Source organism: Pomacea canaliculata, linkage group LG2, assembly GCF_003073045.1.
Source record: "Pomacea canaliculata isolate SZHN2017 linkage group LG2, ASM307304v1, whole genome shotgun sequence".
NCBI classification, from domain to species: Eukaryota; Metazoa; Mollusca; class Gastropoda; order Architaenioglossa; family Ampullariidae; genus Pomacea; species Pomacea canaliculata.
The window spans coordinates 32,682,527-32,696,874 of NC_037591.1; the positions used below are offsets into that span (position 1 = coordinate 32,682,527).

At 35.9% G+C, this 14,348-nt stretch overlaps 1 protein-coding gene across 1 annotated transcript; it reads left to right on the forward strand.

The window, feature by feature from the left end:
- The first annotated feature begins 711 nt into the window (after window positions 1–711).
- Window positions 712–14,107, forward strand: LOC112557419 (E3 ubiquitin-protein ligase MIB2-like). The gene is made up of 19 exons (XM_025227247.1): window positions 712–791; window positions 1,601–1,817; window positions 1,993–2,161; window positions 2,597–2,703; window positions 2,820–3,014; window positions 3,524–3,759; window positions 4,000–4,104; window positions 5,214–5,315; window positions 5,809–6,007; window positions 6,693–6,859; window positions 7,176–7,324; window positions 7,776–7,932; window positions 8,214–8,368; window positions 9,457–9,583; window positions 9,829–9,931; window positions 10,510–10,592; window positions 10,783–10,955; window positions 11,829–12,076; window positions 12,607–14,107. Exons 2-19 carry the CDS (start codon window positions 1,610–1,612, stop codon window positions 12,657–12,659), a joined length of 2,736 nt encoding a protein of 911 aa, XP_025083032.1. The 5' UTR covers window positions 712–791; window positions 1,601–1,609; the 3' UTR covers window positions 12,660–14,107.
- Window positions 14,108–14,348: the final 241 nt, after the last annotated feature.

The following is a 14,348-nucleotide window of genomic DNA, read 5'->3' on the forward strand; positions in this document are numbered from 1 at the left end:
ATTCTCCTTCACGAGCATATGATCATGAACTATATAAATCCTTCATAGTACGTGTATTGTTATTATTTTACAAGATAAAGGATAAGCGTGACTGAGTGCATATATATATATACGCGCGCGACCTGGACTCCAGTGCGTATGTGTGCGCACACAGTTCTAACTAACACGCATCATCGCCCATAGATACGCCGCATGAATTCGCGCACGCACGCACACATACAGCCATGCAGAGATCGATCCCATCACATCTAAATATATATTGGTATGCATTATGTCTTTGCAAATTATGTTTACGAATTACATACATGTATATATATCCCATCAAACACGCACGATTTGGCCAGGCTTGGTTCAAGCTTGGGGATATCCTGTAACTTGGTTTGTCCAATACAAAAAAATTGGGCAATCCCCAAGCAAAAGCCAAGGAATCCGATGCGCATGCAGCGCGATCTGGGATGGAAAGATTAGATAAACTATATCAATTATATATATATTCCTCAATTCAATTGAAGTACTCTAGTGTTGTTTCCATCACAATTAAATGACGGAAAACAGCTACCCCCAGCAGTTGCATGCAAAGTAACCACAGAAAATGTTTTTTTTTTTTTCATAAAAAAAAAAAAAGCAAGCAAAAGACGGGAGAATCTATTTTTAGAATCTGTATTAATAAGCTAAGCGGGAAATCCCGTTTGCTTGGATCGTGTGATCAACGTCCAATAGATACACGTCTGTATAGTCAGCCCCTGCACACCATATATCCGGCCGCTGAAGACATTACGCAAAAGGTTCAGGTAAGTCCTGGCGCTTGATTCTAGCATTCTTACCTGACGATTTATATCAACCGTAGGTGAAATGAGAAGATAATTATATATTATTAACGTATCATTACCGCTTCTATAGGTAATGTTAAATGACAGACTTATATATCTGTTCGTGTACAGAATGTACCATTAGAAAAGTTTGGGAATGTTCCAGTATAAAATTCAGGAAGTTGATAAGGATTTCGAGAAAGTTTCGTTAATAATAATAATGTGTAGTTGTAATGAGCAACATCACAACCTATAGATATAGGTCGCACTCTGCGCAGACCATTAATGATAAATGAACATTAGATAACAGTGGACGATGAGATATGTATAGGCACACTGAATAACATAAAGGTGATAAGTACAAGAGTGACATGTAAAGCAATGGATAAAAGTATGAAGGGATAAATATATATAGGTACTATAAACAGTGTTTATTATATACCTGGAATATATATATATCAAGGAATATATATCAAGATGCATTTTTCTGTGCATATTACGTATTGTTGTTAAAGTAGGTCTACGTGATACAGTTACATAGGAACCTGGGGGGTGCAAGGTGGGCAGGCGCCGCCTCAAAAAAAGATACCTAGGATCAGGAAAGAATAATAAGTTATATGTAGTTTACTGCCAGCATCTCGAGTTTGACCCTCCCTCCTCAAAGCTTCAGCACCTTCCCACGCCACTGCTATCATGTGTATATTATTAAGCAGTGATTAATTATTATGCAGATGTTCACTGCAAACTTGATCTGCTAAATCGGAGAATCAGAGTTGGTGGTCGATCTGCAGAGGTCGCGGATGGCAGCCTCAAAGGGCTTGCGCGTTCTGCGGGGTCCGAACTGGCAAAGTGGAGATGCAGATGGAGGTGAAGGTCACCCGGGCACCGTGGTGGAATTGCTAAGCAACGGGACGGTGCGCGTGGTGTGGGACTGCGGTCAAGAGTGCACATGCAAAACTGGAGCTGATGGCAAATATGAATTGATAGCGTTTGACACAGCACCCATCGGTGAGTGGTACTCCATCTTTTAGTGATACTCTATATATTAATATATTGTGTAGTGTGTGGGTGGTACTATATATATATTAGTATATTGTATATTGTGTGGGAGTTATAATTAATAGTGTGTTTAGATGGGTTGTGTGTGTGTGTGTGATCTAACAGAAGTGGTATTATTTTGCAGGGGTTCGTCATCAAGGGTCTGTATGTTCAGCATGTGGTGAGAAAGATATTTATGGTATGCTCTGGCGGTGCACCCAATGCAAAAGTTGTTCACTCTGCTCGCCGTGCTACTTTATGGACAAGCATGACATCTCTCATGTGTTTGAAAGAAATGATTCTGAGAGCAAAAGGTATGTGACCATTTTTTTTTGTACTGACTATTGTTCACTGAAGGGCCATTCATTCATTTATCCATCAGAAACTGATGATGACCATGAAAGTGTGTAATTGGCAAGACAGTGAAGAGTAAGATGGGAGTAGGTTTGTGGCTACGGAAACTTGTTCTATCAAAAACTTTAAAAATTACTTATAAGCATTGATACTATACTATATGTCTGTCAACTGTGATCAATAATTGCAGTGGCATTAAGTTCATGTAAATCAAAAAATATGCTGTTTAGTGTTCAGTAACGTTACAGATGAGACATGTGGATAAATATTTGCCTATTCATGGATGAATAAGTAATTCAGATACAAAATTATACAGTCTTAAACATGCTGATCAATTGGATGATGTCTATAATGTGCTGGTTTTGTTTTCTGATATGTTCACATCATCTTTTCAGGGAAATTGTAAAGAAGCGCTCAATCAGCTTGAAGATCAGGTCTGTGGGAATGTATCCTGGGGCAAAGGCTGTGCGAGGTCGAGACTGGAACTGGGGAGATCAAGACGGTAATAACATATCTCTATAAAGTCTCTAGCCATCATAGAAAATGCAGTTAAAGAACCATCCATTTAAAAACCTGTTCTTTTGCAGCCTTGTTGATCATAATGTGTATCATTATCAGGAGGAGAGGGATCAGTAGGACAAATCCTTGGCTTTGAGAATGTGTCACCCTCATCCTCAAGAGACATAGTGCGCATAAAGTGGCCCAGCGGACAGGAAAACAGCTATCGTTTAGGATTTGGAGGCTGTGTTGACCTGAAATGTGTTGAAGAAGTGCCTGGAATAGATTACTACAGAGATCATTTGCCAGTTGTTGGTGAGTCAGTTGAAATAAGTTTTAAATTTAATTGCTTAATTTCTGTTTTCTGAATTATTGCTTCTCATATATACTATGAGCTAATTGAGGTTTCTTTTGGTAGACTCGGACTGTACCTTCATTTCTGTTTTCTGAATTATTGCTTCTCATATATACTACATCAAAATTGTAGCTATTATTTTGTTTTGAGTTTAGGAAAAGTCTAATGCCACATCCTTTATTACAGTTGGTGGCTATTCCCTTATTTTTCTTACTGTCACTTACTCTAGCTTCATTCATCTTCTCTGGCTTATTCCCTTTCTTCAACATTTTGCCAATAATAGATATTGAAGGGTGGCTTCAATGTTGATGGGGCCTCAAAACCACTTGAAAAGATTACATTTTAAGTCTGTTAAAAATTTAAAATTTAATATGAATTATCTTTACAGAATATATTAAATGGAAAAGGATGAAAGTTGTAAAGGAACATGATCGATCTATTTTATGTTTGTTAATTTTGCTCCCAACAGATACCACAGGAAAGAAAGATTTATCATCTTCGTCCTCATTAAAAACATCATCATTATTGCCACAAGGAAGAAGTTCAGAACCAACAGTCCCGGAAATAGGTCTTCAGTCCTTCGGGGCATGTGCTCGGCCAGGTGTGGAAGTACAGCTTAAAGATAAAGTTGCAATCAAAGTTGGCGAAGATAAACTGCGGCAGATGCAGGCCAATTATGGAGGCACGACTGCTGCAATGATACAGGTGATACAAAGGTTGTTTCTGATAACACAAATATACATTATAAAACTTACAAATAAACAAATTGTGGCAACTAAATTTACTAAAATCTATTATTCTCAATTCTTTTGTTGTTTCTGTCGCTATTACTGCTACTGACAATAGTGTCATAGTCATTGAGAATCATTGAGAGATTCTAATAACTTTATGGAGCAGTCTGCAGTTGGCTTCTCCCAGCTTTAAATCTTTTTCTTATGATTCAAGTGCATTGGACAGACTGGAGAAGTTACTGCTTTTGTTGCCAATGGAGCTGTCACTGTCAAGTTCAAACGGTTGACATATCGTCTAAATCCCCAAGTCCTGTGCAGGGTAAATTATTAATAAGTTAGACAAAGACAGACTCGTCAGAGAGACTTACTAGAGGTGGGTCTGGGAAACAGAAAGAAGAATGCAAAAGTTTTATTTTAGCATAATATATTTTTATGGTTTTTCTGATTATTTTCCAGCTAGTAATGGGACTTATATAAACACATTTCCTCACATGGAGGCAAGCTCAGCTCGCTTTACAAGATACAAGGGGTAATAGGTCATGATGTCATATATGACTAAGAGGAACATCACAATGTGACAAACATACATACTTAAATGAAATTACTACTGTAGAAGGCTGTTTAATTAGTAAAATACAGTTGTCTGTCAATGATGTAATAAAAAATAAACTTTTTTTACTTGTGAATACCTGCACATGCTATCTCTCTCTTACATACACATATACCCACAGGGAACCAGTTGATTCAACCATTTGCCAATTTGACCATCTGTTAATTTGACCACTGCTTACTGTTGATTTGATCGCAATGCTAAATTGATTTGACAACTGCTCATAGTTGATTCAGCTATATATAGTTCCCAAGTTGATTCGATCACTGACAGTTTAATTATTTGACCACAGTCCTAAGCTGATTGGAGTTTTCTAAGTATTCTGACATCTTTGTGTAAATTAAACTAGGCAAGGAATTAATTTTTTTATCACTCATATATAGGTATCCATACACTATTTGACTTCTAAGAATATCTCTTTTTCTTTAATAACAATATTGACTGACCTAGGTACATCACGTGACTAATTTTTATTAAAAAAGTGTTGTTTTGTTTCATTTACATTGAGAAATAATTAAGTGTGTTATTATGCTGACCAATAACTTTTGTACTCAGTGGTCAAATTGGTTGAATTGGCTATGGCTGTGGTGAATCAACTCAGGACTGTGGTCAAATCAAATTTTGGATGTCAACAAATTGACTGAAATTTGTGGTCAAATCAGTTTGGTTGAATCGGTAAATGGTCAGTCATTGAACGGTGGCCTACACAGAGGAAGAAAAGAGAAAGAATATTAAACAAAATAAAAAACAAACATAAAACGTTTCTTGAAAAGAATACAAAATATTGTTTAAAAAACAAATTAAATTACTATTTTCAGGTGTCTAACTTTCAAAATGGTAACATGGTCCGGATTCGACCAGATCTTGAAGAGGTCAAAGTGCTGAACAAACGGTTTGGCTGGAAGTCCGAAATGGCCGCTGTAAGTCTTCCTCCATAAATGGCTTAAAATTTGAAAGTGAAAATTTTATGTGAATATAACAAATATCATAGGTTCATTCTTGTTTGATATTAATAACTCATTGCAATTTGCCTTTTATCTGTATCATTGCCACTCAGTTTTGGAGTAAATACTATATATATATAGTCCTTTGGCATAAAAACCATTATATGTTTACATGCTCCATAATTTATAATTCCTTTATGAAGGCTTACAAATGTTTATCAATCGTGGCCCAATCTAGGCATTACATTAGCGCTTATGGAATGCCAAGATTCGGCCAGGCTTACACCGATCTAGGGCCAATGCTGGGCAACTTTTTACTCCAAAGCTTGGGCCAAAATTGTAACCAGGGAAATACCAATATTGGAGTCAATGAAGCGCCCAGCAAACACCAACATTTGGCCAGCGTTGATATGTTTGCTGGCAGGTAGCTCTTCAGTATCATTAAACAAGATTTTGTTCTTCTTCACAGACCTGTGGCCGTGTGGGTGAAGTAGTGAAGATTGATGAAGTGGGAGACCTTGTTGTGGCATTTGGCAAAGTGATGTACATGTATGCACCAGCTTGTTGCATACCATCACCAGGTTCCAAAATGGATGTCCTTGCAGAGGACAAAGCCAATACTTCCAACAGTAGTCAGAATTCTGGTTCAGGAAGTAATGAAGAGAATGGTAAATTGATTAAGTCATGGAGATAGTGAAAATTTTAAGGAAAACATACCTGACTAGAGAAAATCAGCCCTTGCAGCTATGTGAGGCACACATCAGCAAAAACAAAATCATTCAAAACCTTTCTGACCTATAAGGATCAAAAGAAGTCACCTAAAAGTGTTGCCATAGCCAGACAAAACAGAAAAGACAATTACCTGATTTCCATCACCACAGATCGACAGGCAGTGTTAACCTATTATTTAATACAGAATGCAGCACCCATTTTTGCAGCTAATCAATATGTATTTATATAGAATATATCTTTTATGGTTTAAAAAATGCTTCATAAATCTGTGTAGAAATTTTTTATTTAAGTTCATAAATATTTATCTTTGACAACATCAAACCTTTAATTGAACTGCATGAAATACTTGCATCATGAGATGGAGACTGGATAACATAATATGCTATTGATATTAGACAACAAGAACCCCCAGATCCCAAGCAGCATGACTGATGATAAACCAACATTTTTTATTTCTACTTTGAAATATTTTAAGAATAAAAAAGCTAATTTTAAATAGTTGCTAAATTCTTCTCATCAATATTCTGAGCTACTTTCATTATGTACGCATAAACACGTCAGAGAAAATTTGTCCCATTTTGGTATATTTTTTCCCCAGAAGTTTATTTTGTAATCCTTTAGAATTGCATCAAAAGTTGATGAAGATGTTGGCACAGCTGATGGTGAGTAGAGAGCGTCATGTATCAACTGGTGCTGAGGAGGATGTAGAGATGGCACAATTGTATCATGCCATTAATAAAGGTGATGTGGATGCAGTCAAAGCTGTTTGTGAAGCTGATCGTTCTTTGGTGAGCACCTTACTCTATTTTGGGATTCACGTTAAACTGTGTAATGAAGAGTTTTGCCTAGGGGTCAACATTAAATTATTTGCCTTAACAAATAGCAGAAGATGTACATTGTATAGCATGTTGTTTTGTAGAGAAATGTTGCCAGCGTTTGTACATGAAGTAAGATAATGTTTCACATAAATGGGAATGTTCTCTGATTATATTTTTTACTGGAATAATTATTGTCATGAAAAGGATCTCATAAACTTTGTAGAATGTACAGTAGCTTTTTATTATTTAAAGTTTAGTTTTAGTTTGTTTGGGTTTTTTCCTACAGCTGTCAAGAGTTTACCTAGGAATGACACTTCTGATGGTGGCTAGCCATGAGGGTCATCACAGCATTGTGAATGCACTTCTAAATCAGGGAGCTGATGTGAATGCTATGGGAGACAAGGACAACACTGCACTGGGAGCAGCTCTTGAAGGGTAACTACAGCTTTGGAGAAATTATCAATAAGTGAAAATGTTTGTGGGAAGGAGGAAGAAGATTGCTGTTTTTGCACTTAGCCAGCAACTGAGATTCTACATCATGGCAAAACAGCTGGCCCTGTTGAAAATAACACAGTTTATAGGTCTTAATGGTGTAGCAAAGAATTCAAGAACAAGAAATAAACACACCAATCTTTCAACTACTTTTTCACTTCTGTCTTTTGAGTAGCCAAACCATGTGTGTGTTTGCTTGTAGCTTTCTTGCTTCATTCACTAAGAAACTAAAGGCCCTCTTTGTAACCACAGTGGCACCCTTTTGTTGTAAGGATGTCATGGTATATGCCATTAAATCTCAAGAGTTTAAGTCCTAAAAATAAAGTACCTGGACATGAGAAGCCGATTCTAAAGTGATGGTTATAAAGAAGAATTCCTGATTGGGCTTTTTCAGCAAAAAGGAGTCCACTGCATTGCTTTTACTGAGAAGGGGGGCTAATCCTCGGATGTTAAACAACAAAAAGCGAAGCCCAGCTCATGTGGCAGCCTACAACAACATGGCAGAAGTTCTGCGTGAGCTCATCAAACTAGGAGCAGATATAAACGTCAAGGTGATAAAAATGTCACATAATTTGTTAGCAGGATCTGTGAAAGGAAAGATCGTAGTCCATTTGTTTGACTTTCATTTGACATAATTCGTTGTGTTTGTTATTTTTTCAAATTTAGTTACCGTCAATTTATGTATATTCTCTGCTTGCACATGAATCCCGACATGTACACAGAAAGGTTGCACACACATATGCACACACAATGATTGAACACACATCCCTATGTGCACAGTAACATGCCACTTACTGAAAGTTTATTTCATGGTACCCCCTCTTTCCCCCAGGATGAATTTGAAGATGCACCACTCCATGATGCTATTGAGAAGGACAATAAAGAAGCCATTGATGTTCTTGTAGATACTCCAAGCCAAAAACTCAGTCTTCAAAACAGGAAAGGCTTCAATATGCTTCAGCTTGCATGTCTCAGAGGCTGTGTTTAGTAAGTCTCGCTGTTCCTGTTCATCTTCCTAACAACCAGATCACCTTATCTGTCCCTTAGACTATTTCTTTTTCTTTGGGGTCAGTGGCATGCACCATTTTTAAGTTCTTTATATGATGTTCAAAACCTTCCTGTTCCGAGTTATGCACAGATTATGGTAGATAAGATTTTTTTTAAATTTCAGTTCCTGAAACACAACTGTTTATTAATCTAATTTCAAGTTTGATGATTTGCACCTGTAATTAGCAAGTCCTGCAAAATCTCATTTCTACATGGAAATAACAGGCTACATCATCTTCTGACCCAATCCACTCTTGGAGAAATGTATTGGATTTGACGGATGATCTTAATTTATTTTGCTCCAGCAGCAAAGAATAAAATTAAAGTTTGCATAGACTTTAAGTATTAAGCCATGTATCTTTTATCCTGAGGACTGTTGTTATGGTTAGCACAAGTCATTGTTCATCAGATTTTGCAAGCTGCAACTGAGCACTAAGAAAAAGAGGCAAAACTTTCGGAAAAACTGTGGAAAAAGGAAAAGAAGCTTAAAAATTAGAGCGATGCATTTTCAGGAATGCTGTCATGTGTAATTAGGATCAATGATTTACTGTATATACATCACCACCAAAATCTGAAGTTACTGCAATGACTGTTCACAGCTTGAACTCGACCATTGTGACGTAAATAGTATTATACAGGCACGTAGGTAGTCAACCCTAGACATATGAATGAAGTTGACCAGCTATCTTCTCAGTTGTGGGTCATATTAAAAAGAATTAAGGAATTTCTGTGTATTCAGTAACGTCTATGAAAAATTACATTCCATGTCCATTAAATACGTCATAAATATATTATGCCTTACAATTGAGGAATAGGCGGTTAAGGTATTTTTTTTTAAATGTGACTAAAAAAAATATTTTTCAGATTCATGAAAATGTTTACCTTCTTCCAAATTTATAAATTCAGTTGACTCTATTTGGGATATCATATAGATGGAACTGTTAATTATTGTTTTATCCCTAATAAACATTCTACATTTATATGTCTGAGCATTCACTCACTGAACATTTGAATGATGTTCTATGCAGTGCGGTGGAGAAAATCTTAAAGCGTGACATATCAAGTGTCAATGAGCTCATGAAAGGGGAGTTTAATGCTCTCCATATAGCTGTCACCAATGACCATGTTGAATGTGCAAGACTTCTGCTAGCAGAGGTACTTAGCTGCTACTGTTTAGAAAAGCTTTTTAGTTATTATTCACTATTGCATTGACTGCTATTTACAAATGAAATTTTTGGTATTTATAAGAATTCACATGTAGATATTTTTACAGGATCTTAATGTTCTGCATTTCAAATGCAGCTGCTAGATTAGATAAAATATAAAGATTTCCATATGTTTCTGTTGTATAACTCCAAGCCTTACTTGCTGAGGTTTTTGTTGGTTTTTTTTTTCTTTAGGGCAAAGCCTCAGTTAACATGAAAGGCTCTCAGGGATTAACAGCACTTCACTTGTCATGTAATGAAGCATTCCCTAGATGTGTGGAACTCTTGTTAACCTATGGTACGTGCTATACCTGAGTACTGGTTGTGTAGATGTGGCCTTATTGTTACACCTTTTTGCTGTAACATTATTCTTTAAAAGTATTATGATGTAAATCATTCAGCATTTTATGAGAACTGGGTATTTTATTATGGAGTTTTTTTTTTTTTTTAGGCCCTTTCACCCCTCCTGGGGCAAGGCCATCTACAGTAACTGTTGTCGAAAAGGATTAATGCTGGCCCCACGCCCAACCCTCATCTCCTTTTCAGCCGGGCTTCAGCCTGTAAACAGATGCCATGCATATTGCCCAAACTTAACAGGTTCTCTTGTGGCAGCTTAAAGTTAGGGGAGATAAATAGCATCGCGATAGTATTTTTGCACAATTCTGCTTTTCACATAATTTGTACTTCATTCATGTTTTCATTAAATGGACTGGGAGCATTTTAACAGACACTAGGTACAATTTTTGATGAAGTACTTCCATTTAGGAAGGAATATATAAACAGTATAATATATGCTTAAATTAATATTGTGTGAATCAGACTTTAGTGATATATTTTCTGTTATCTGCTTACAGTAGTGTTGTTTCATGTTTTCAGGTGCTGAAGTAAATATTACTGCAGATGATGGAAACACCCCGTTGCATCTTGCCCTTGGAACAAGAAGCACCCACTTGAAAAAAGTGAAAACCGAATTTGATATGATGGATAAATAACTTCATTTTCAAAATCCACGTTAAAAATATTAAATCTGTTATAATAAGACCTCTAGATAAAAAAAAATCTGCATCACATTATACTTCATTTTGATAGAACATGGAAAGATGGAAAAAGATGGAAAGAATCAGTAAAGAACTCAAATTTAATCAACAGAATCAAACAGAAGATGCAGAGAAACAAGAACACAGAAAACGAGTGACCGTCGCCTGCATGCTGCTAGAGAAAGGGGCCTTCATTGACATCAAAAACAAGAATGGGGCAGAACCCCTCCAGTGTTGTCGTCCTGAGACCATCCGCAAAGGGTTTAAGCAATTTGTTGAACAAAAGTAAGCAATGTAATCATTGTATTACATGTTATTAGTATTTGTGATCCAAAAAGCCATCATTATCAGTTTCAGTAGGGCATAACAAAAATATTAAAATGAAAATAAAGAGACAATTGATGACCTGTTGATTGGTGCAGTTCTTTTTCCTATATCATCTTGACAGACCTTAAAGAGTTTGCAGTGCTGCTTATCTCATATGTAGATTGTCTAAATCTGAGCATGTAACATTCTCCACTTGTTCTTTTCACTGGCTGATTGGCACCAACTGTTTAATTGTTCATGCAAGTGAGATGGAGGAAAAGCAAGGAAAAGTTCATATAGGATAAGGTTTTTCCTGAATTTTAATATCTTAAAAGCACCATATAAATATTAATTTTTATTTACTAATGTTTTTACAATTTATTAGGAATAAATATCAAACTGGATTTAAAGATATGCTTTTTACCTCCTTAAAGTTCAAAAACTTTGGTATCAAACAACTCAGTATAAGTAAAGATTGATAGATGCAGCAGAAACATTCTAGAGATAACACACATCAGTAGCAATAAACAATGAATGGTTTCTATTTCATGAATGCTGAATGTCACATTCAGTAAATAATTAATAATTGATAACTGCTAACATAGGAATTTTAACATTTCTGTAGGTCCTTACAACAGATGACACCAGTATATTTTCTGCCAGTTTTGTTGAAACTGTTAATCTTAGACATGTGGATGCTGCAATTGCAACATTATCAAAATTTATCATTATCTGATTTAGCAAACATGACCTTTCATCTCTTTGTGCAATGTCAGGAGATGATACTCAAAGCCATAGTCTATGTTTACTGTTGTGTGCAAATATTAGTGCTACCTATTGGTTATGTTTTAGTCCTGAATGCATCAGAAGGCAGGGACAAGATGGTACAGGTCCTAGAAGAACATCTGGTGACATGAATGGATCTGTGGGAACTCTTCTTCAGCTTATTAACTTACCATGTGGAAATTGCTTTAAAAGATCAAATGTCACCCTGAAGCCTTGTGGTCACAGAGCTTTGTGCAGTAACTGCTGTTTACAAGTCACAGAGTGTCCTTTCTGTCACCAATATATTGAAGAGAGACTGGTTTCTGGAAGTTCTGGTAAAGTACACATGTCATGTATAAATTGCTTTAATGAAACTGGCATTATGGTTTCAGCAAATCACAAATCTTTCAACAACAATCGTATGTCTTCAACATTTTAATCTAAAAGTCTGATATACCACATAAACCAAAGAGCAAGATGAAGGGGTTCAAATAAATTTGCATGTTAATTATCGGTAATGCTTAAAGCTGTCTATTTTTTTCATGATCATAGAGGTTTAAAAACAAAATAAAACATTTACAAATAACTGTAATCTTAAAATATTGTAACTAAACATCCAAACAATTGAATGTTTTAAATGGACCAAGTATTGGTTTCATTACTCTGAGAGTGGATGACTAATTTTGAAGCACACTGTATTTTGCTGTCACTTGCTATTTTTTTTTTAAATCTTCCTCACACAACAGGCAAGAACAGGAGGAGAGTGACAGAAGGGTTAAGCTTTTTCAGAAGTTTTAAGCTTGCTTACCACAGTGAAATAGATATTTTCATATATATCTATATTTTCATATTCTGTTAATTTCAGATGGCAGGAATTCATCTGATGAGAAACTTCGAGAACTCTGCAAGCCAATGTGATATTAATATAATGAAGAAACATCCATAAAAATCCATTATCCATGTTATACCTCATCTTCAGTGCACAGGATTTTCCCTATTTAGGTGACCTCTGTGCATTTGAGACAGGCCAGAACATTCATGGTCACTCTTAACAGCTAGTTTCAGTAGTGCTGCATGTATTGTATGCTGTATGTAAAATTTATGTTTTAGAGGTGGACATTCACTGTGCTCATTCTGCTGGATAAAAATAAACTAAAGATCTTAAAAGGATAAACTGAGATCATCTTTCACTTCTCTTTCAAGCTCTGCACTGGGCACTGGTTGAATATTGGAAACAGTTTCTGCATAAGGGATGTAAATTAACAATTGTAGCTTTTGTTTAGTGGTGAACTTGCAGAGCATTATCTTTTAAATTTAATTCTTTTTCAGCTGTTTTTTGTAAAATCTGTCAGTGGTGTTTTTTTAATTGCCTTATGTTTCCAGAATCTATTGCCATTGTTTTTTTTTTTTGTGCTTTGTACCCAGATCTGGTACTTTATTTTCCATGCTTTATGAACAGTAAATTGTTTGGCTTTCACCAAATCTTCTCCCATTCCATTCTGTGCTTTCTATGGTAAAGGTGTAGTTCTTTTTAAATGTTGTGAGAGGCTGTACTTGACGACCTCTCTAAACCAAACTTTCCACCTCAGAAGCTAATTAAGTTCTTCACCAAACCGCTGGTTGGAAGGCAGTGCTACAAGTTGTGTCTTGCTCTTTTAAAGCTTCCCTCTGCCGAATTTGCACTCCCTCCCACTTTATACCTGCCGGAAGGTCTATTGTGCGATTGGTGCTTGCTTAGCCATATCGGAAGAATACTGATTGTGCTGATGGTGTCCACCTATAGCAGGAGGATGGGTGCAGCTCCTTTCTTCTCCCTGCAGCCCCCTCTGTTACAAACACAAACTTTCATGCAAATCAGCACTGCTGACCAGCACTGCCAACCAATCAGCTTTCAGCTGCCGTCTAAACCAGCATCGACCACAAAATTTAAAAAAAAATGATGTGAGAAATGCATGCAATGCTGAAAATCTATAAGAAAATTGCTACTACACAGTGACATCAGGAAAAACATTATTTAAATCTGTAAAATGAAGTAAAGATATATATATATACAACATATTGTTAAATTTCTGTACATTTTCTTAAACATACTATTTTCATCATTATATCTTTATCAGAGTTATGGCTTAATTCTTATTCATTTTGTGATATATGACTAGCTGCCATATATATGCTTCAAATCCTGCTCATTGCATAATAAAGCAAGCAGTTTATATGTACATGCTACCATCTATACATGGACATGATCGAGTAAATCTGTATATGTACTATGTACCTATACCTCTTGTAAACATAAATTAAGATCTGTCTTTTCTCTATGCATATGGATTATATATTTACCAGCAGCATTAAAATGTTGGATTATGTGTGCCCTATCTTTGCTATAATAACTTTTAATTTTTGCCAGAGTCTTTTAATCATTTAATATGCATTTATCTTATACTATACAGAATATTTTAGCAACAGTATAATTATTGACAAATCAGGAACCAAACAGCAAAGACTCATCAAAAACATAAAATCTATTAACACACATAAAATATTGCTGAACTCTGCATTATTTAACACTGGCATAGATAAAGGTATAATCCCGAACTAATATCCTAT

Excerpts from the sequence above, each read along its gene's own strand:
- LOC112557419 (XM_025227247.1), top strand. The coding sequence starts at position 1,610 with ATGGCAGCCTCAAAGGGCTTGCGCGTTCTGCGGGGTCCGAACTGGCAA. Across the intron at positions 2,162-2,596 it reads AATGATTCTGAGAGCAAAAG|GGAAATTGTAAAGAAGCGCT; the intron begins GTATGTGACCAT and ends TCATCTTTTCAG. Across the intron at positions 6,860-7,175 it reads GTGAAGCTGATCGTTCTTTG|CTGTCAAGAGTTTACCTAGG; the intron begins GTGAGCACCTTA and ends TTTTTCCTACAG.